The 21,833-nt window shown below is 44.9% G+C and overlaps 1 protein-coding gene across 1 annotated transcript; it reads left to right on the plus strand.

The window, feature by feature from the left end:
* Nucleotides 1–783: 783 nt before the first annotated feature.
* Nucleotides 784–17,659, plus strand: MANSC4 (MANSC domain containing 4). The gene is made up of 4 exons (XM_083503543.1): nt 784–984; nt 4,291–4,836; nt 15,594–15,728; nt 16,807–17,659. Exons 2-4 carry the CDS (start codon nt 4,608–4,610, stop codon nt 17,490–17,492), a joined length of 1,050 nt encoding a protein of 349 aa, XP_083359669.1. The 5' UTR covers nt 784–984; nt 4,291–4,607; the 3' UTR covers nt 17,493–17,659.
* The last annotated feature ends 4,174 nt before the right edge of the window (nt 17,660–21,833 follow it).

The following is a 21,833-nucleotide window of genomic DNA, read 5'->3' on the forward strand; positions in this document are numbered from 1 at the left end:
ATGATCAGGTCTTTGAATATCAGCATGGCCACTGCATCCTTGGTACTTGAAGCCTGAAGTCCCACGCGGATGTGGAGATGCGTGGCTGCATCTCTGTTTTTCTAATGCATGCAGGGGGCAGAGAGAATTCAGATCAGGATTGTGAATTCTCTTATTGATTATGGAAACAAAAGCCTGTGCATATACATACTTTACCTGCTGAGGGAAACAGTAGCTTTATATGTGATTTTCATCAGGGAAAATATTCCCAAAGGAAAAAGTTGAGCCCCTTCTTGCTCACCCCTCACCCCCGCTATGGCCCTGTCGGTTCTGGTTTGACCTGAAGCCAGACTGAAACAAGGTAAAGGGTTCTCTGTCTGCCAGACCTCAGGAACAAAGAACCAATACATTGGGTCAATATATGGCCTTAATTGGCCAGTATCAGGTTGACACGGTTTCCGTTGTCTTTGGCAGGAAAGGGGTTAACAGCCAGGCACTGGCTCTCAAAGGAGAGTCATTCTGCTATTGTCTGCTCTGGCAGGTAGGGAGAGTGTGCAAGGCTATTCACCAGAGAGCTTGCTAGCAATTTAAAATAGACTTGCTGCTTTTGAGCAGGCATTTTAAAAATAAATCCATAGCTAGCATTAAAGCAAGTTTCATATCTGTCAATGGAGAGTTATGCATGGATTTAGAAATAGTCCTTTTTGCACACAGCATAATCCTAGCTATCCTGCCTGCCAACAAATTCTATCCTGCTTTTTCCTCTTGGAGTTACAGTCACTTCTACAGAGTGCTTGCTTCTGGTAAGTTTTGCTATAGCCATATTTGTGTTTTTAATTCTTCTGTCTAGGATACTAGGATATAAAATATCAAATTTCAGGCAAAATATTCCTCACACGGAAGATTTGTATCAGAGCGTCTACTTAAGCTGATTGAGAATTCAAGGTCTGGAGAGGAACAGGGAGAATTATGAGAGAAATCTGGTATCAAATCTTCTTAGAAGAGGTAATGAGATAAGCATGATCCATAGAAAGAGGCTGCAGCTGGGATATATGATGATTGCCTGGGGGTTGTCTACACTGGAGCAAAATGTAGATTCACAGAATCCTCTCTCCCCATTACTGTCCATGCTACACGTTCACTATCACAAACTTTACAATTTCTCCTTTCAAGTGAGGTTTTTCTAATCCTCAGAAAGTCTGAAAGAGCCAGGATAAAAAACAAACCTGCATTTAAAAGGGGGAAAGTCTGGGACAGGGGTCAGCAAACTTTTTCAGCAGGGGGCCGGTCCACTGTCCCTCAGACTTTGTGGAGGGGCGAACTGTTTTTTTTTGGGGGGGATGAACGAATTTCTATGTCCCACAAATAACCCAGAGATGCATTTTAAATAAAAGGGCACATTCTACTCATGTAAATACACACCAATTCCCGGACCGCCAGATATAGAAGGTGATTGGGCTGGATCCAACCCCCGGGCCTTAGTTTGCTCCAGTATGGATGTTCCCACAGCCACACTGAACTTAATGGGACTTACTTCTGAGTAGACATTTATTTAGAATATGCACTGCTAGTCACAAAAATAACACAATGGTTTACAAGAGTATATACATTAAAAAACAATTTAAAAGATCCCAAAAAGTTAAGTTCTGTTACATATCTGGAAGTCCCTTGTTCAGTGGGACTTACTTCCAAGAATAAGGGCAGATGGGAAGGTAGCCCACCTAGAAGGGAAACTTTCATCCTAAACCTCCGCTGCCTTGCGGGGTATCTTCAGGAGAAGACAATACTAAGGAGTAAACCGAACACAAATGGGTATGGAGTCTCGTAAGGCAACAGCTGGATGGCACCTTGTACGCCTCCTTCTTGCAACTCCTGTAGCCAAACTGGTGCTAAATGTATCGCTCTGCTTTCCTTTGGACCCCATCAGCCAGGCTGGGCAGACCAGGGTCTCCATGTGCTCAGCCTTGTGCCTGGGGAGGCCACTTCAGTGCTGCAAATGCAGTGGTTTGATTTCACCCTCGGAGGCTCACTCCATTGTCTCTCAAGACAGAGGGACCCCAGCAACAACAGCTACAACAATGTAGTGTAAATTAAAATGCATGCAATCCTATAATTAAAAGTGAAAATCAAAACTGAATGCTGGGATCAACCACTATGGATAACTACCCATAATTACCTACCAGATAATAATTATTCTGATTTGGAATTTTACCTAACAAATTAATTGCAGCAGAAGCAATTGTTACTAAAAATAGGGAAACTATAGATATATTTATAAAAATCATTTTGGTATTACAAGCAAACATTTTTTTTCCTTTTTAGAAGCGAGACTTACTTGTACCATTTTACCTTTTAAGTCACCGCTCAAAATTTCTACAGATATCAGAATCTAAGGACTGCTTGGGGCAGTTTCCCCGCGAGTAGGGGAGGCGCTCTTGGTGTCAGCCGAATCCCACGTTCCCAGGCTTCCTCCGCCTGGGATTTTTGAAGGGTCTCCGCCTTCGCCGCGGCGGCAAGACCCGATTTTCGCGGAGCGGGTTCCTCTCGGTCAGAGGAACTCCGCCATTGCCGATGGCGCTAACCCGGAAGGCCTGCCCTCTTTTCATGACTAATCTGACACCAAATCTAAGCTCTTTAGTGCCCTAAAATAAAATGGGGGAAAGTTTCAGGAGAGGGGGGAAGAAAAGAAAAAAGATTCCCTTTCCCCTTCCTGGAACCTCCTCTGCTCTGTGAGCTCTGAACATGCTGCGTGTTACTTGTTCCAAGTTGGTTAGCATCCTGCACAGGAGAACAACTTTTAGGAGCCAGGGTTATACTGTGGTACCTCGGTTTAAGAACAGCCCTGTTTATGAACTATTCGGTTTACGAACTCTGCAAAACTGGAGGTGGTGTTCTGGATTGCGAACTTTACCTCGGTCTAGTGGAAGGGCACCAGTGGCGGGAGGCCTCATTAGGGAAAGCACGCCTCGGTTTAAGAGTGGTTTCGGTTTAAGAACGGACTTCCAGAACGGATTAAGTTCATACACCGAGGTACCACTGTAGTGCAACCTTTTGTTGTGAGTCCCCTCTTATTTTGTTGTAGTATTAGCAGCAGTAGTAAACAAAAGTAATAGTTGTAATAATATCATCTACATTCTCTTTCTCTTCCATCTTAACTATGTGGGAATGTTAAGGGTAGTAGGAAAGGATATATTGAAAAAGTATTATCCTTCCTTCACTCATGCTAGTGAGTGATGTAGCAGAGCAGATTCCCCTCGATATAGCTGGAAGCTTGTTTGCAGATTCATTTGAATCTTTTAGTTAAGATTTTTTTTCCTGGTGCCTAAAGTAACAAAAGAATTACTCACATTTCAGTTCACAATGTGATCTCTGAAAGACAGGCTTTACTTAGTGGTTACACATAGAAACTGAGTTCATCTCCTAGGGCAGGCATGGCCAAACGTGGCCCTCCAGCTGTTTTGGGACTACATCTCCCATCATGTTAGCTAGGGATGATGGGAGTTGTAGTCCCAAAACAGCTGGAGGACCAGGTTTGGCCATGCCTGTCCTAGGGAGACTGAGCTCATGTGCTGCTGGCTGAGAGCCAGCAGACAATAAAAGTTACATTAAGATAACAAAATGGCTGCAGGAGAGCAGCATGGCAGCAAAAGAGAGAACAAGACAACACTGGAACAAAACTGAGAAAATGGCTGCATGACTCGGCTCTTTTGTGGAGTCAGCCAGAGCCACGTCCATCTCCCAGGTCACATGCAGGTAGAGGATGCTCCAGACCAGTGGAAGAGGACGTTACCCTGACTGGATGTCCCCCTGCCTGTGCCCACTCTAGGGAAATAAGGAATGTTGCATTTGACTGCACCAATGGATTACATCCCACAAGCTATTGGATATTTGAAAAATGACTAATGGAATTAAAGGGACATTTATCACTTAAAAATATATATCCTGAGGTTGCAATCCTGTATTCCTATGCCAACACACATGTTAGGCACACACTGAAATCCCATAGGATTTAGTGAAAAGTGCAGCCTGATCCTGTGCATATTTACTTGGAAGTAAATGCCATTGTGTTTGATGGGACTTAACATTTGATAAGTGCTAGGGGTTGCAGTCCCATGTTCACACAGCTAAGTGTGGCCAGAGTAATGTTGAGCAGTAGGGTTTGGTTAATAAATTACTAGCTTCTTGTTATGGAGGTTCAAAGTAAATACAAATGCAGTGATCAGTTCATTTAAGAGAGAAAAGTAACATTCTTTTCTAGCACAGCAGTAACAAAGACTGAATTTTTTATTACATTACCCATTGTTCTACCAGGCCTAAACACACTAAGCACAACCAAATCAACATCATGGGGCACAGTTTTAAGAGCTCAGCCACAGTGTGAACAGTGGGAAGAGATAAATCTGGCCAGCTTCAGAGTGTCTTTCATTGCTCCACAAACTGCAGCCCAGAGATGATGAAAAACCCCACTCTATATGCTTCAAAATGACTTTGTCATGACAGCATAGTTTTACTCTGGAAGACCATGACCATAATCTGTGAGAAGATTGTTTAGCCCAGCAGCATTGACACATCACAATAGGTTCCCTGGTGGACAATGTTTCTACTTTGGGGAAAAACCTTTTACTGAGATGTTTCTGCTGATGGCTGTGTCGGAAGTCTTTCTGCTTTTGGGCTGGGCATGGAGATCAGACTGCATTTGCTCATCCACCACTTATTATAAGAACTGTTGGATTCGACGATTCCCGGGCCTTACAGTTGATCTGGAGCGTTCACAGAGAAGAGGGGCCTACATTCTCAAAGTCTACACAGAAGCTACAGCCCAACAATGCAGCCGGACCTGCTGCCTCCTAAAGAATGGTAAGAATTCATCTTCTTCCTCTGTAAAAGATCAAAGCAGTCCATGTTAAAAACAAAGCATTAACTGTTCAGCTGATGAAAGTGTATGATTTGTAACTATGCATGCATAAAGGCAAAGGTAAAGGGACCCCTGACTGTTGGGTCCAGTCGCAAACAACTCTGAGGTTGTGGTGCTCATCTTGCTTTCCTAGCTGAGGGAACCAGTGTACAGCTTCTGGGTCATGTGGCCAGCATGACTGAGCCGCTTTTGGTGAACCAGAACAGCCGAAATGCCATTTACTTTCCCGCCGGAGGAATACCGATTTATCTACTTGCACTTTGATGTGCTTTTGAACTGCTATGTTGGCAGGAGCAGGGACTGAGCAATGGGAGCTCACCCCGTCGTGGGGATTCAAAACACGGACCTTCTGATTGGCAAGCCCCAGGCTCTGTGGTTTAGACCACAGCGCCACCCGCGTCCCTATGCATGCATACATGCAAGTATAAAAGCATTCTGTAACCCTCAAGACAACAGGGACAAAGAAACAGAACGCAGAATGAGGCTACGCAGAGGAAAGATGTAAATAGGAGCTTAATAGAGGCCCACTTGAATTGTGTCCTTGGGTTTCCCCTTTGCTTTCTCTGACATAAATGAGTGGTTGCTTGTTGTTGTTTAGTCGTTTAGTCATGTCCGACTCTTCATGACCCCATGGACCAGAGCACGCCAGGCACTCCTGTCTTCCACTGCCTCCCGCAGTTTGGTCAAACTCATGCTGGTAGCTTCGAGAACACTGTCCAACCATCTCATCCTCCGTCGTCCCCTTCTCCTTGTGCCCTCCATCTTTCCCAGCATTACGGTCTTTTCCAGGGAGTCTTCTCTTCTCATGAGGTGGCCAAAGTATTGGAGCCTCAGCTTCAGGATCTGTCCTTCCAGTGAGCACTCAGAGGTGATTTCCTTCAGAATGGATAGGTTTGATCTTCTTGCAGTCCATGGGACTCTCAAGAGTCTCCTCCAGCACCATAATTCAAAAGCATCAATTCTTCGGCGATCAGCCTTCTTTATGGTCCAGCTCTCACTTCCATACATCACTACTGGGAAAACCATAGCTTTAACTTTGATGGCAAGGTGATGTCTCTGCTTTTTAAGATGCTGTCTAGGTTTGTCATTGCTTTTCTTCCAAGAAGCAGGCATCTTTTAATTTTGTGACTGCTGTCACTATCTGCAGTGATCATGGAGCCCAAGAAAGTAAAATCTCTCACTGCCTCCATTTCCTCCCCTTCTATTTGCCAGGAGGTGATGGGACCAGTGGCCATGATCTTCATTTTTTTGATGTGAAGCTTCAGACCATATTTTGCGCTCTCCTCTTTCACCCTCATTAAAAGGTTCTTTAATTCCTCCTCACTTTCTGCCATCAAGCTTGTGTCATCTGCATATCTGAGGTTGTTGATATTTCTTCTGGCAATCTTAATTCCGGTTTGGGATTCATCCAGCCCAGCCTTTCGCATGATGAATTCTGCATATAAGTTAAATAAGCAGGGAGACAATATATAGCCTTGCTTTCCTTTCCCAATTTTGAACCAATCAGTTGTTCCATATCCAATTCTAACTGTAGCTTCTTGTCCCACATAGAGATTTCTCAGCAGACAGATGAGGTGATCAGGCACTCCCATTTCTTTAAGAACTTGCCATAGTTTGCTGTGGTCGACACAGTCAAAGGCTTTTGCATAGTCAATGAAACAGAAGTAGATGTTTTTCTGGAACTCTCTAGCTTTCTCCATAATCCAGCGCATGTTTGCAATTTGGTCCCTGGTTCCTCTGCCCCTTCGAAATCCAGCTTGCACTTCTGGAAGTTCTCAGTCCACATACTGCTTAAGCCTGCCTTGTAGAATTTTAAGCAAAAACTGCCCTTCTTTGGGATTGGGATGTAGACTGATCTTCTCCAATCCTCTGGCCACTGCTGAGTTTTCCAAAATTGCTGGCATATTGAGTGTAGCACCTTAACAGCATCATCTTTTAAAATTTTAAATAGTTCAGCTGGAATACCATCACTTCCACTGGTCTTGTTATTAGCAGTGCTTTCTAAGGCCCATTTGACTTCACTCTCCAGGATGTCTGGCTCAAGGTCAGCAACCACACTACCTGGGGTGTACGAGCCATCCCTATCTTTCTGGTATAATTCCTCTGTGTATTCTTGCCACCTCTTCTTGATGTCTTCTGCTTCTGTTAGGTCCTTGCCACTTTTGTCCTTTATTATGGTAATCTTTGTACGAAATGTTCCTTTCATATCTCCAATTTTCTTGAACATATGGTTCTTCCCAGTCTGTTCTTTTCCTCTATTTCTTTGCATTGCTCATTTAAGAAGGCCTTATTGTGTCTCCTTGCTATTTTTTTGGAAATCTGCATTCAATTTCCTGTATCTTTCACTATCTCCCTCGCATTTTGCTTGCCTTCTCTCCCCCGCTATTTGTAAGGCATCGTTGGACAGCCACTTTGCTTTCTTGCATTTCCTTTTCATTGGGATGGTTTTCGTTGCTGCCTCCTGTATAATGTTGCGAGCCTCCACCCATAGTTCTTCAGGCACTCTGTCCACCAAATCTACATCCTTAAACCTGTTCCTCACTTCCACTGTGTATTCATAAGGGATTTGATTTAGATTGTATCTTACCTGTCCAGTGGTTTTTCCTACTTTCTTCAGTTTAAGCTTGAATTTTGCTATAAGAAGTTGATGATCTGAGGCACAGTCAGCTCCAGGTCTTGTTTTTGCTGACTGTATAGAGCTTCTCCATCTTTGGCTGCAGAGAATATAATCATTCTGATTTTGATACTGACCATCTGGTGATGTCCATGTGTAGAGTCGTCTCTTGTGTTGTTGGAAAAGAGTGTTTGTGATGACTAGCTTGTTCTCTTGGCAGAACTCTATTAGCCTTTGCCCTGCTTCGTTTTGAACTCCAAGGCCAAACTTGCCAGTTGTTCCTTTTATCTCTTGACTCCCTACTTTAGCATTCCAATCCCCTATAATGAGAAGAACATCCTTATTTGGTGTCATTTCTATAAGATGTTGTAAGTCTTCATAGAAATGGTCAATTTCAGTTTCTTCAGCACCAGTAGTTGGTGCATAAACTTGGATTACTGTGATGTTAAATGGTCTGCCTTGGATTCGTATCAAGATCATTCTATCATTTTTGAGACTGCATCCCAGTACAGCTTCTGCCACTCTTTTGTTGACTATGAGGGCCACTCCCTTTATTTTGCGGGATTTTTGCCCACAGTAGTAGATATGATGGTCTTCCGAACTGAATTCGCCCGTTCCTGCCCATTTTAGTTCACTGATGCCCAGGATGTCAATATTCTTGCCATCTCATTTTTGACCACATCCAACTTACCAGGGTTCATGGTTCTTACATTCCGGGTTCCTATGCAATATTTTTCTTTACAGCATTGGACTTTCCTTTCGCTTCCAGGCATATCTGCAAGTGAGCGACCTTTCGGCTTTGGCCCAGCTGCTTCATCAGCTCTGGATCTACTTGTACTTGTCCTCCGCTCTTCCCCAGTAGCATGTTGGACACCTTCCGACCTGAGGGGCTCATCTTCCAGCGTCATAACTTTTATATGCCTGTTGTCTTTGTCCGTGGAGTTTTCTTGGCAGGGATACTGGAGTGGCTTGCCGGTTCCTCCTCCAGGTGGATCACGTTTGGCCAAAACTCTCCACTATGACCTGTCCATCTTGGGTGTCCTGCATGGCATAGCTCATAGCTTCTCTGAGTTATTCAAGCCCCTTCACCACGGCAAGGCAATGATCCATGAAGGGGAGTGGTTGCTATTTCCTACTAAAAAGAAATGGGAAGTGCAGCACTTACGGCCTTCTTGTCGTGAGAGCCTGGCTCTAAGTGATAGGAGATCCATAGAAGGTTACAAAGAGTCTCTGCGTGCCAAGTGTATTGTTCTCCTTGCAAGATGCCCACTGAGCCATGTTGCCACCTTTCATATTGAAGAAATACTAAAATATTAGGGCCAAAATTCACCCTGTTGTCTGTGAGCTGTCAAATTATCATCCTCTTCCTATAAATAATGGATCTAAAACTTGGAATTAATACATTTCATTTGAAAGTAAAGAAGAATACATCTAATCTAGTGCCATTCTTTGTTCTTTCACTGGAGCTATGAACCATAACTTGGCCTTCAGTTGTTGTTTTCAAATTTCTAGTTACATTTCTGAATTGATCCTTAATGCAAACATTATAGTGCTAATGGCAATAAATAATACAAATATAAGAAGATTCTGTCAAGACCCAAGGCAAACACAGTAGAGATTTACCAGCACAAAACATGCAACAAAGCAGAGCATGAAAATATAGACTGTAAAATGTGCCCTTCAGTTTCCTAGTTCTGCTGGACCTCTCAGCGGCCTTTGATGCCATCGACCACTACATCCTTCTGGACTGTCTAGAGGGGCTGGGAGCTGGGGGGCACTGTTATACAGTGGTTCCAAGTGGTGGTGGGGGATGAGTGTTCAGGCCCCTGGGCTCTCACTTGTGGGGTGCCTCAGGGGTGCCTCCCCCCCCATGCTTTTTAACATCTACATGCAGCCACTGGGAGAGATCAGCAGGGGGGTTGAGTTGGGTGTTCATCAATATGCGGATGATACCCAGCTCTACCTATCTTTCAAATCAGAACCAGTGAAGGGGGTGAAGGTCCTGTGTGAGTGTCTGGAGGCAGTTGGAGGATGGATGGCGGCTAACAGATTGAGGTTGAATCCTGACAAGACAGAAGTACTGTTTTGGGGGGACAGGAGGCGGGGCAGGTGCGGAGGACTCCCTGGTCCTGAATGGGGTAACTGTGCCCCTGAAGAACCAGGTGCTCAGCCTAGGAGTCATTCTGGACTCACAGCTGTCCATGGAGGCGCAGGTCAATTCTGCGTCCAGGGCAGCTGCTTATCAGCTCCATCTGGTATGCAGGCTGAGACCCTATCTGCCCGCAGACTGTCTCGCCAGAGTGGTGCATGCTCTAGTTATCTCCCACTTGGACTACTGCAATGCGCTCTATGTGGGGCTACCTTTGAAGGTGACCTGGAAACTGCAACTAATCCAGAATGTGGCAGTTAGATGGCGACTGGGAATGGCTGCCAATACCATATAACACTGACCCTGAAAGACCTACATTGACTCCCAGTACATTTCCGAGCACAATTCAAAGTGTTGGTGCTGACCTTTAAAGCCCTAAATGGCATTGGCCCAGTATTCCTGAAGGAGTGTCTCCACCCCCATCATTCTTCCCGGACACGGAGGTCCAGCTCTGAGGGCCTTCTGGCGGTTCCCTCCCTGTGAGAAGCCAAGTTACAGGGAACCAGGCAGAGGGCCTTCTCAGGAGTGGCGCCTGTCCTGTGGAACGCCCTCCCATCAGATGTCAAGGAACTATCCTACTTTTAAAAGACATCTGAAGGCAGCCCTGTTTAGGGACATTTTTAATGTTTAATGCTGTGTTGTGTTTTTAATATTTGATTGGGAGCCGCCCAGAGTGGTTGGAGAAACCCAGCCAGATGGACGGGGTATAAATAATAAATAAATTATCATCATCATCAATAATAATAATAATTATTATCAGTGTGTCCCAAAATATCCCTTTTTATATGGGCTTTCCAAGCTATCCCATTTCCATAGCATAAACTCTTCAGAGGTCAGAGTCATGTACTTCTCCATACAGCAATCAGAAAAGATGCATAGGCAGTCAAAACACTGGTTAGCTACAAAAGGAAAAAGTTTATAAACTATTGGTATAGGGAAAAAATGCTAGTTGCAAATTCTATTCTGGTCTGAAACAAAAAAGGCTGGTTAAAGCCATGTGCTGGAGCAACCAGCACAGAGCTCCTTACATACTGAAGTCCAGATGGAGAGTGAAAAAGAAAACGAAGACCGGGGGTGGCTCTACACATGGGGAGAGGAGACACTATAAACAAGTCAGAAATTAGAGTGGTATAAGAAAAAAATTTTAAACCCTATGGAAAAAGTGTATAAAAAATTTCTGCTCTCTGGCGCCATCTGGTATTGCATGTTTATAGCACATTCAAATCATTGTTGACCCAAGGTGGGAAGTGTTGACATACGCCAACATGGCAACATAGCTTACTCTATAGCTTAACCCCTTCATAATAATAATAATAATAATAATAATAATTTATTATTTATACCCCGCCCATCTGGCTGGGCTTCCCCAGCCACTCTGGGCGGCTTCCAAAAGAATATTAAAATACTGTGATACATCAAACATTAAAAGCTTCCCTAAACAGGGCTGCCTTCAGATGTCTTCTAAAAGTCTGGTAGTAGTTGTTCTCTTTGACATCTGCTGGAAGGGCGTTCCACAGGGCGGGCGCCACTACTGAGAAGGCCCTCTGCCTAGTTCCCTGTAACTTGGCTTCTCGCAGCAAGGGAACCGCCAGAAGGCCCTCGGTGCTGGACCTCAGTGTCCGGGTAGAACGATGGGGGTGGAGATGCTCCTTCAGGTATACTGGACCGAGGCCGTTTAGGGCTTTAAAGGTCAGCACCAACACTTTGAATTGTGCTCGGAAACGTACTGGGAGCCAATGTAGGTCTTTCAAAACCGGTGTTATATGGTCTTGGTGGCCGCTCCCAGTCACCAGTCTGGCTGCTGCGTTCTGGATTAGTTGTAGTTTCCGGGTCACCTTCAAAGGTAGCTTCACGTAGAGCGCATTGCAGTAGTCCAAGCGGGAGATGACCAGAGCATGCACCACTCTGGCAAGGCAGTCTGCAGGCAGATAGGGTCTCAGCCTGCGTACCAGATGGAGCTGGTAAACAGCTGCCCTGGACACGGATTTGACCTGTGCCTCCATGGACAGCTGTGAGTCCAAAATGACTCCCAGGCTGCGCACCTGGTCCTTCAGGGGCACAGTTACCCCATTCAGGACCAGGGAATCCTCCGCACCTGCCCGCCTCCTGTCCCCCCAAAACAGTACTTCTGTCTTGTCAGGATTCAATCTCAATCTGTTAGCCGCCATCCATCCTCCAACTGCCTCCAGACACTCACACAGGACCGTCACTGCCTTCACTGGTTCTGATTTGAAAGAGAGGTAGAGCTGAGTATCATCCGCATACTGATGAACACCCAGCCCAAACCCCCTGATGATCTCTCCCAGCGGCTGCATGTAGATGTTGAAAAGCATGGGGGAGAGGACAGAACCCTGAGGCACCCCACAAGTGAGAGCCCAGGGGTCTGAACACTCATCCCCCACCACCACTTTCTGAACACGGCCCAGGAGGAAGGAGCAGAACCACTGTATAACAGTGCCCCCAGCTCCCAGCCCCTCAAGACGGTCCAGAAGGATGTTGTGGTTGATGGTATCAAACGCCGCTGAGATATCCAGCAGAACTAGGAAACAGCTCTCACCTTTGTCCCTAGCCCGCCAGAGATCAACCAGTGCGACCAAGGCAGTTTCAGTCCCATGATGAGGCCTGAATCCCGACTGGAAGGGATCCAAATGGTCCTCTTCTTCCAGTCGTGCCTGGAGTTGTTCGGCAACCGCTCGCTCAATCACCTTGCCCAAGAATGGAAGATTTGAGATTGGGCGATAGTTGGCCATCGTGGCCACATCTAAAGATGGTTTTTTAAGAAGCGGTTTAATAACCGCCTCTTTCAGCGGGTCTGGGAAGGCTCCCTCACAGAGGGAAGCATTCACCACCCCACGAAGCCCATTTCCCAGTCCTTCCTGGCTAGCTTTTATGAGCCAGGATGGGCAAGGATCAAGGAGACAAGTGGTTGGTTTCACTCATCTAAGCAGCCTGTCCACATCCTCGGGGGTAACAGATTGGAACTGATCCCACGCAACTTGACTAGACAGGACTCTAGCACTCTCCCGCCCCAGCCCTGCTCCCACGGTGGAGTCTACCTCTTCTCGAAACTGAGCGACTTTATCTGCAAAAAACTTTGCAAAATCATTGCAGGAGATCATGTGGCCCGTACTTGGCCCTGATGGAGCAGGTGGTTCCGCTAAATTGCGAACCACCTGAAAGAGTCTCCTGCTGCCATTTTCCACAGATGCAATAGAGGCGGTGAAGAAACTCTTCTTCGCCATCGCTACCGCCACTTGGTAGGCTCGACATTGAGCTCTAACCTTTTTCTGGTCAGCTTCAGAATGGGTCATCCGCCACCGGCGCTCTAGCCGTCTCAATGATTGTTTCATTGCCCTCAGATCCGTGGAAAACCACGGGGCTGTCCAGGCTCCATGCAATCGGAGAGGGCGCTTCGGAGCCAAACGGTCAATAGCCCTGGTTAACTCCACATTCCAGCGGGCCACCAGGGAATCAGCTGAAAGGCCTTCAACATGGGATAAAGCATCCCCTACCACTCTCTGGAAACCATTTGGATCCCTTAAGTGGAGGAGGCGGACCATCCGAATCGGTCCCACCTCCCTGCAGAAGGGAAGGGTCACAGAGAAGTCAAGTTGCACCAGGAAGTGATCTGACCATGGGACTTCTTTCTTTTCGCTTTTACTTAGTGTCAGATCACCAACATCCATAGAGGTAAACACCAGGTCCAAGGCATGGGTTGGGCCAGACTTATTATCATGCACTAATTAGATTCATGCACTAATTAGATTCAAACATTGTAGTTATATGACGCTGGAACCCTAAAGATTCTTGTTTGGATAATTAACTGTGAAAATTTTGTTAATAACTAGCACTACTGATTACAAGTGATTAGAATTTATAAACATTTACAACAGGAGCTGACATATACCACATTTTCTGTGATAACCAACAAGGAGAATCAGCGGATAGCTATGCTACAATATCACTTTTCCTGTATTTTATTACTTCAAGTTATGGGAAGGGGACTAGACACAAACCTGCCCTTTTCTCTGGCAATCCTGTGTTTGGGTTAATTTACTTCCACCCTGAAAGTTCATGGCCACATCATTCCTCCTGAGACATGCTTACATTTCTAATCGAAACTGAATTTTCAATAGGTTGAGGCATGCAACAGACAAAGCAAGGAGGTGTAATCATAATGTAAATCACATTTCCCAGTGCACAGCTCCACCCCTCACTGCTGCTCAAGAACTGGAGTGCTGGGAGATGATGCAGTGTTGTGTCTATTTAACTGTTGAACAATTTTGCCTGATAAATGGCATTTGAAATGCATTGTGAAATACTCATAAAATTATCCTCATTGCACCTAGCTGGCTTTGCCTGTTGCTTTTTTCCTTTTGGTGTACCCCCTTTATAAAAGATTGAGACAGCTGTCTGTCATTACCCAACTTAGCAATGCGGCTACAACTTGTAACCGTCTTCCTAGGTCACCCTTGCCTTTCTCCAGCCGTAGATTGTTAGGTTTCAGAACTGAGCTTTCTAACAGAGAGCAGTACTACGTCACACAGCTGGAACAAGATGTGAGCTGGGAAGATAAAGGAGCTGATTGAAATCAGATCTAATGGAGTGAGCTCATCCATTACCCAAGTACTGAACTCGCACAACAAAACTCACATTTAAAGATGTTTAGATATCCTGATAAGTTACTCTGCCAGCATACCAAATTCTGCCTTGCATACTTGGACATTTTAGATTTGGCTATGGATGTACTGATGCTTCTGGGTCAGAGAAGAATGAATACATCTACATAGGGCTGCCAATTAACTAGAAAAATAGCCTCACTCACTTTTTGATATCCGAGCTAGCTGTCAACAGTTTCTGTGTCGGTTGCCCAATTTATTTATTTTCAACTCCGTCAGGTCACAGATTTTTTGAAATAGAAATGGTCAGCTATAGATTCTGCTTCAAGACTCAGCCTGTGTGATAGGAGTAGCTGGTGTGCTGGACTTAGACTGGTTATGTCCAGTGCTTTTTTTCTACACCAAAGGTGCTGGAACACACCTCCCTCAGAAGACTGACCCCAGAGCCCAAAGAGGGTATCTTTGGGCTGGGGGAGGCGTCTTTTCTTGAGCCAGAGGCAGCCTCTGTGAGACTCAGTTTGTCCCCTGCCTCAGCCACCTTCGTGGTGCGTGTGTTCTCTTCCTCCTGGGAGAATAAGGCGGCTGGCCTGCCCACCAGTGCAAAGGCGGCTGACCAACAGGTGGGCGACTTCTTTAAACTGCTCTGCTAAGAGGCCTATGGCTGCTCGCCCCTCAGCAGAGCAACTTAACAAGCCCCTGCCCCACATCTCTCTGGCTTCCGTGCGCCAGAGTTGCATGGGGGCTTGCTCGGCTGAGGCACAGCTTTCCCACATGTCAGTTGTTACCTGGGAGGTTGTAGAGCCTCAGCAAAACCCCACTGTGCCCCTGGCTTGCCTGCACCTCTTCAGAGCCTGTAGAGGATATCCCCTTTGAGGGTCTCCTCATGAGCTGGAGGTACAGTGAGGCTTTGCTGAGTCTGGATAGGTCTCTCCCTCCACTTCCAGGGCCCAGCTGAGAGGTGCCAGAACACAGTCCCAGTGAGCTCTGGCAGAAGAAAAGCCTGGTTATTTCACCCACAGGCGGGTCTAAAGGAGATGTATTCATGTATAGCAGGGATAGTCAACCTTTTTATACCTTCTGCCCACTAAAGCATCCTTCTGGATGGTAAAATTTCCTTACTGCCCCCCAGTGCTCGATGGAAGGAGGATTCAGCTTGTGTCATAGAACCCCCGCCCCCGCCCACCCAGAATCCTGAAATGGCCACTAGTGGGCGGTAGGGACCAGGTGGACAACCCCTGATGTACAGGCATGATATGTATCCTTAACTTTATTCTGAAATCAATGCAAAGCTTTTCTTCCTTCTGTTGCTGTTTTTAGTTTCCTGTAACTTGGCAGTTTTCTATGGTGAAACCAGTAATCAGAGTCTTAACTGCCTGCATGTTTATTGCCCAGCATTGGAGAGCTGCATACTGAGGCCTTGGATCAATGTTGTGTTGTACAACATCACACCAGGTAAGGCATCATTATGCACACACAGAGAAGAAAGGGTTGCATGCCACTTGCAAATGTGTGTAACACATTAAAGAAATTTTAAAAAAAAACATATTTGGGAGAAGGAAATTTAGAGTAGAAAAGTGATGGGAAATTCTTAACAATTTCCCTGCCAGGGATGGAATAACAATGCTAAGTGCAAAAATGGAGACAATTCCCGTCCTCACATAGATTTGGCAGTCTGCAGTGTCTATGAGGAGGAGAGATGCTTCTAATGGGATTTCTTGAGTGAGGTTGGGGTTGGCAGCATACTAAATCTATCCTACCTGAACTTTGGGGACACTTTGCAGAGGAGTGTGAAAATATGTCCAGTGACTTTTCTTCACCTTCAGTAACTTCAGCTAGCACAGTAATATTGCAAAGCATTGCATTGAAGCAATGTTGTGAAGGTGGAACGGTGGTTAGCAGATGCTTCAGTCATTTTGTTTTGAACCTATAGCTTTGTATCTTCATGGGCACTTTTGCCCACCTGATTTCTGCAGGTTAGTGAAATATAAAGAGGAGACAGACTGCACATAGATAGGTTCAGCTGGCAGGTGTCCTGGCTGCTGCTCAAAACACCCTCTTTGAAGAGATCTTTATTGAGGCAGACTAACAGTATGGACTGGGTGGCAGGAATTAGTAGGAATAGGCAGCTAGAAACAGCAGTCAAAGTTTAAGGAGTCCAGGTTTAGGGCAAGAAGTCCAGAACTGCACAGAAGCTATGGAGTTGTCCCAATGAGTTCCCACACCCACCAGTCAAGCTTTTTAGTAAGGCAGGATAAATTTACTGGCAAGGCTCCTGTGCCTTGGAGGAATGTCAAGCTTTGGCAGGGTGGGTCTATTTCCACCTGCATAGCTCCAAATCCCCTAATGACTGATCCCAGTGGCTTTGTATAGATGTTAAAAATCAACCCCTCATAGAGTACTCATACACTATGCTCTTCATGGGCATGTTATCATGTGCAACTAGGAAGGCTTCCATAGTTAGGAAACACAGGTGAATTTAGGTGACACAGACATTAAAGCCTTTACTTGTGCTTGGTTTCTGCTTTGACAGGGGTTGATCCGGATCTTCTTGTGTTTGAGAAACTCTCTTTCAAAGATATGAATACCAGGTCCTCTCTTAATAAATGGGAAGTGCTTGGAAGTGCAAGGGTTGCCAATTTAGAAAAATGCCAGAATTCAACAACCAGTTCAAGGTACCTTCTTCCTGAATCCTTATCTTCTACGGTGGTCCAAGAGCTGGTAAGTAACAGCAGCAACACAAGTACTGCACCAGCCCCAGTTCACAGGTCTCCATCCAGCACATATTTAGGACCTGCAGATGCACCACTGAAGGACTATTTTACTAAAGTGGCAAACATCTCAGAAAAGAATGGTTCAACAGCCATGTCTGACAATGCAACTGCACTTCCTAGCACTGCCGTTACATCTATCAAGATATTATCACACATGCCCAGCCCAGCCCATCTGAACAGCAGCAAACACTTGAACGAAACCAAGGTATACAGTGGCAGGAATTACACATCAGACAATGAAGACCAGAAATCAGCTTGGGAGGAAGTAGAAAGGGGGAGCTGGCTGCTTCCGGTGGCACTCTGTTTTTCCTTGACTGTGATTTGCTGTTGCACTATTATTCTTGCAACTGGGTGCCATCGAAAGAGGAATGGTCGGTATAAACCAAGACGGAGAGGTGAATCCAGACGGTTCATTAGATACACTATGGTTAAAGATAGTTTTTAATGGTAAATATTCCAAATCTAGAGACAAAGTGAAGGCTAGATGATATGTAAGAGAAGAAAAGGGAACTCTGCAATCCTATACATCTCCACTCAGAAGACTCATTGATATGTGTTTGGGACTGATTATAGGTATTTTGAGTACTTTGCCATTAAACTAGATCGGAGATACATCTGCTTTTCTTGATTATAATGCTTCAATTCTAACAGGGTTTAAATACACCTTTCATTAAGAGTCCTTTCTCCATACAAAACCACATAGACTGGTCGGGAAACTTTTCCAGTATGCAAGCTGTCTCCTTTCTCCGCCAACCCTTACAGGCCATTAGGGCCACCAGCTGTCAATTACTTGATGTCATTATGACATTAGGTGATAACTTCAAAGTGAGTGGTAGCCCCTTTGAAGTCTGTTTGCTGATGGTTTGGATTCAAACTATTCTGCAAATGGAAGTTTCCCCTCTTAGAATTAAAGAAAAAAATGTCCATTTTCCAGGCAAGGTTCGATTCTGCAAACTGGCAAAGGGGGTGTCTCTCACCACCCATCAGATGATTGATGCCGAGAACAAACTCCTTTGAAGAAGAGCTCAGTGCAACTCAGCCAATCTCAGCCACGTATTTACCTGCCCCGCACCTGGTTTTACATATAGCACCAAGTGTTAGGCAGGCAGGTGAATGCAATTTGGAGAAAATGCATCAGCCAGATTAGTTGCATGGGCCAGAGGTTCCTCATTGCAGTACGGACTCATTGTTAAAACTGTGTTTATGGAAGACAATCTTACTCGGCTACGAGTGATCACCAAAGAAAGAAGATACCAAGACTCAATATGAACACTAATATGAAGTAATTAGAATTTATATGTCACTTTGGGCACGTTCACCAATCTTTTGCACACTTATCCCCATGTTGCAATTGTAAGAGACTGTGGTGTTGTATTTTATCTGTGTGTGACAAACCCCAGCACCACACTCACCCACCCCACCTGGGAATCGGACACGTCTCCAGGCAACAACTCCTTTTCAGCCCCTACTCTCACACTCTCATGTTTGCAAGCAGACGAGGAACTGTGATACTCAAGGCCGGAAGTACTTGCCTCTTGCAGCCCAAGGAGCAACTTACTCTCTATTTCTTCTCTGCTTCGCTACCTTTTCCATAGTGCACATGCAATGTCTACCAGAACTAGTATGCAACCAGCTTTTTAATATCCTGCAGCTTTATCAAAACATAAAATCCCCCCCAAGTAATTTTACATCTGCATGTTTTAGTGTGTATGCTGCCATTCTGAAAATGTCCCCGTTCAAGCCAATGGCAGTCTTATTATGTGGAATGGTGGTAGGAAAAACGCAGCATACAAGGCAACTTGTTCTTCATGTGATTGGAAGTGGTGGTAGGGAAGGGTAATGCAGGATATAATTGCCATTTCAAAATCAGTCCCACATTTAGGTTGTAGTATTTTCTCCATGTGAAAATGGCCCTTGTCCATGCAAAATCTTTTAAAAAGTTTGTAGCAACCAGAGCTGGAATTTTGCTTACTTAAGGGTAGTTTGCATTCTCAGTACACTATCTTCGAAGGGCCTCAAATCCAAAGACAAGACATACATACAAGTCCTGCTCTCAGATATGTGTGTTTGGTTAATTTTATTGTAAAGCAGCAGGGATCAAGAGGCAAGGATGAAAGGGAAGGGCCGTTGCTCAGTGCTAGCAGCCATGCAGATGTTCGCAGGTTCAATCCCAGCATCTCCAGGTAGCACTACAAAGCCCCACCTGCAATGCTGGAGAGCCACTGCTGGTCAGGGTAGGAAAGAAAGCATACAAGCTGAAAGCGTATGCAGATGGTATTGTAATAACAGTGGGAGAGCCAAACAGCACATTTCCGAAAGTCTTATAAATACAGGATTTCGGACTGGTGGCAGGTTTAAAACTAAATAAAAATAAAACTAAACTTAGTGAAAAATCTCTCAGAGCAAGACAAGAAAAAGATTCAGCAGAAGTTAGAAATAGAGGTTCACAAAAAAGTTAAATATTTGGGAATATGGTTGACAGCTTAGAATATTAATATATTTAAAGTTAATTATGAAAGAGTTTGGAAAGAAATAAAAAGGAACTTAGAGATCTAGGGAAGGATGAATTTGTTACTTTTAGGAAGAATTTCAGTAATTAAAAAGAACGCATTGCCAAAAATGTTACTCTTATTTCAGTCAATCCTGGTGATAAGCAATGTGAGCTGCTTCAAAGAATGGCAAAAGCATATTCCAAGATTTATCTGGAAAGCGAAGAAACCGAGAATAAAATACAAACTTCTTACTGACATTAAAGACAGAGGTTTCTCTCTACCAGATTTAAAATTATACTTTGAGGCAACCTGCATTTTCTGGATTCAGGATTGTATTAAATTAGAGAATATAGAACTGTTAGACTTGGAAGGGCATGTTAATAGATTTGGTTGGCATGCATATATACGGTATCAGAAAGCAAAAATCCACAAAGGATTTCATAATCATATAATAAAAGATGTGATTTTTTAAGGTATGGGATTTAATAGAACAAAAAACACCAGGATGGATATCCCCAGTAGAAGCAGTATCTTTAAAAAAGGTAAATATGTGGACTAAATGACCAACATTTAGAGAGCTGTTAACAGAAGTGGATAACCTATTACAGTTAAAAATATTGTCTCTGTGTGTGTGGTTTTAAAGGCTTTCCAGGAAAGACAGCTCATAGATCATAGAATCATAGAGTTGGAAGAGACCACAAGGGCCATTGAGTCCAACCCCCTGCCAAGCAGGAAACACCATCAGAGCACTCCTGACATATGGCTGTCAAGCCTCTGCTTAAAGACCTCCAAAGCAGGAGACTCCACCACACTCCTTGGCAGCAAATTCCACTGTAAAACAGCTCTTACTGTCAGGAAGTTCTTCCTAATGTTTAGGTGGAATCTTCTTTCTTGTAGTTTGGATCCATTGCTCCGTGTCCACTTCTCTGGAGCAGCAGAAAACAACCTTTCTCCCTCCTCTATGTGACATCCTTATATATATTTGAACATGGCTATCATATCACCCCTTAACCTCCTCTTCTCCAGGCTAAACATGCCCAGCTCCCTTAGCCGTTTCTCATAAGGCATCGTTTCCAGGCCTTTGACCATTTTGGTTGCCCTCCTCTGGACACGTTCCAGTTTGTCAGTGTCCTTCTTGAATTGTGGTGCCCAGAACTGGACACAGTACTCCAGGTGAGGTCTGACCAGAGCAGAATACAGTGACACTATTACTTCCCTTGATCTAGATGCTATACTCCTATTGATGCAGCCCAGAATTGCATTGGCTTTTTTAGCTGCCGCGTCACACTGTTGGCTCATGTCAAGTTTGTGGTCAACCAAGACTCCTAGATCCTTTTCACATGTACTGCTCTCAAGCCAGGTGTCACCCATCTTGTATTTGTGCCTCTCATTTTTTCCCCCCAAGTGCAATACTTTACATTTCTCCCTGTTAAAGTTCATCTTGTTTGTTTTGGCCCAGTTCTCTAATCTGTCAAGGTCGTTTTGAAGTGTGATCCTGTCCTCTGCCACCCCCCCCCCCCAAGTTTGGTGTCATCTGCAAATTTGATCAGGATGCCCTTGAGTCCATCATCCAAGTCGTTGATAAAGATGTTGAATAAGACCGGGCCCAAGGCAGAACCCTGTGGCACCCCACTAGTCACTCTTCTCCAGGATGAAGAGGAACCATTGATGAGCACCCTTTGGGTTCGGTCAGTCAGCCAGTTACAAATCCACTGAGTGGTAGCATAGTCAAGACTGCATTTTACCAGCTTCTTTACAAGAATATCATGGGGCACCTTGTCAAATGCCTTGCTGAAATCAAGGTAGGCTACATCCACTGCGTTCCCTTCATCTACCAGGCTTGTAATTCTGTCAAAAAACGAGATCAAAACTATTGTGCTTTTATTTTCTGACAGGATCCAGTGTAACACTGATCACTAAATCAGTCACTGGGGGCATTGAAATTCCCACTCCACCTCCCACCACCCTGGGCTTTAGGCTTTTGCACAGGGTTTCATTTCAGTTGGTTGGAGCGTGGTGCTGATAACGCCAAGGTTGCAGGTTCCATCCACATAAGGAACAGCTGCCTATTCCTGCATTGCAGGGAGCTGGACTAGATGACCCCCAGGTTCCCTTCCAGCTCTCTGATTCTATGTTCTATATGCAGTTATAGACATGTACGGCTGAAATAAGGCTTCCATGAAAGCTACACAACTGCAGATTATTTGCAGGGTAAATGCAATCCTGCTGATCCCTTGAACATCTAACTACTGGAGAAGAGAAGACAGAGTAAGTGTGGTCAAGCTGGTCAGTGC

Source organism: Podarcis liolepis (assembly GCF_965112155.1).
Source record: "Podarcis liolepis genome assembly, chromosome: 5".
NCBI lineage: Eukaryota > Metazoa > Chordata > Lepidosauria > Squamata > Lacertidae > Podarcis > Podarcis liolepis.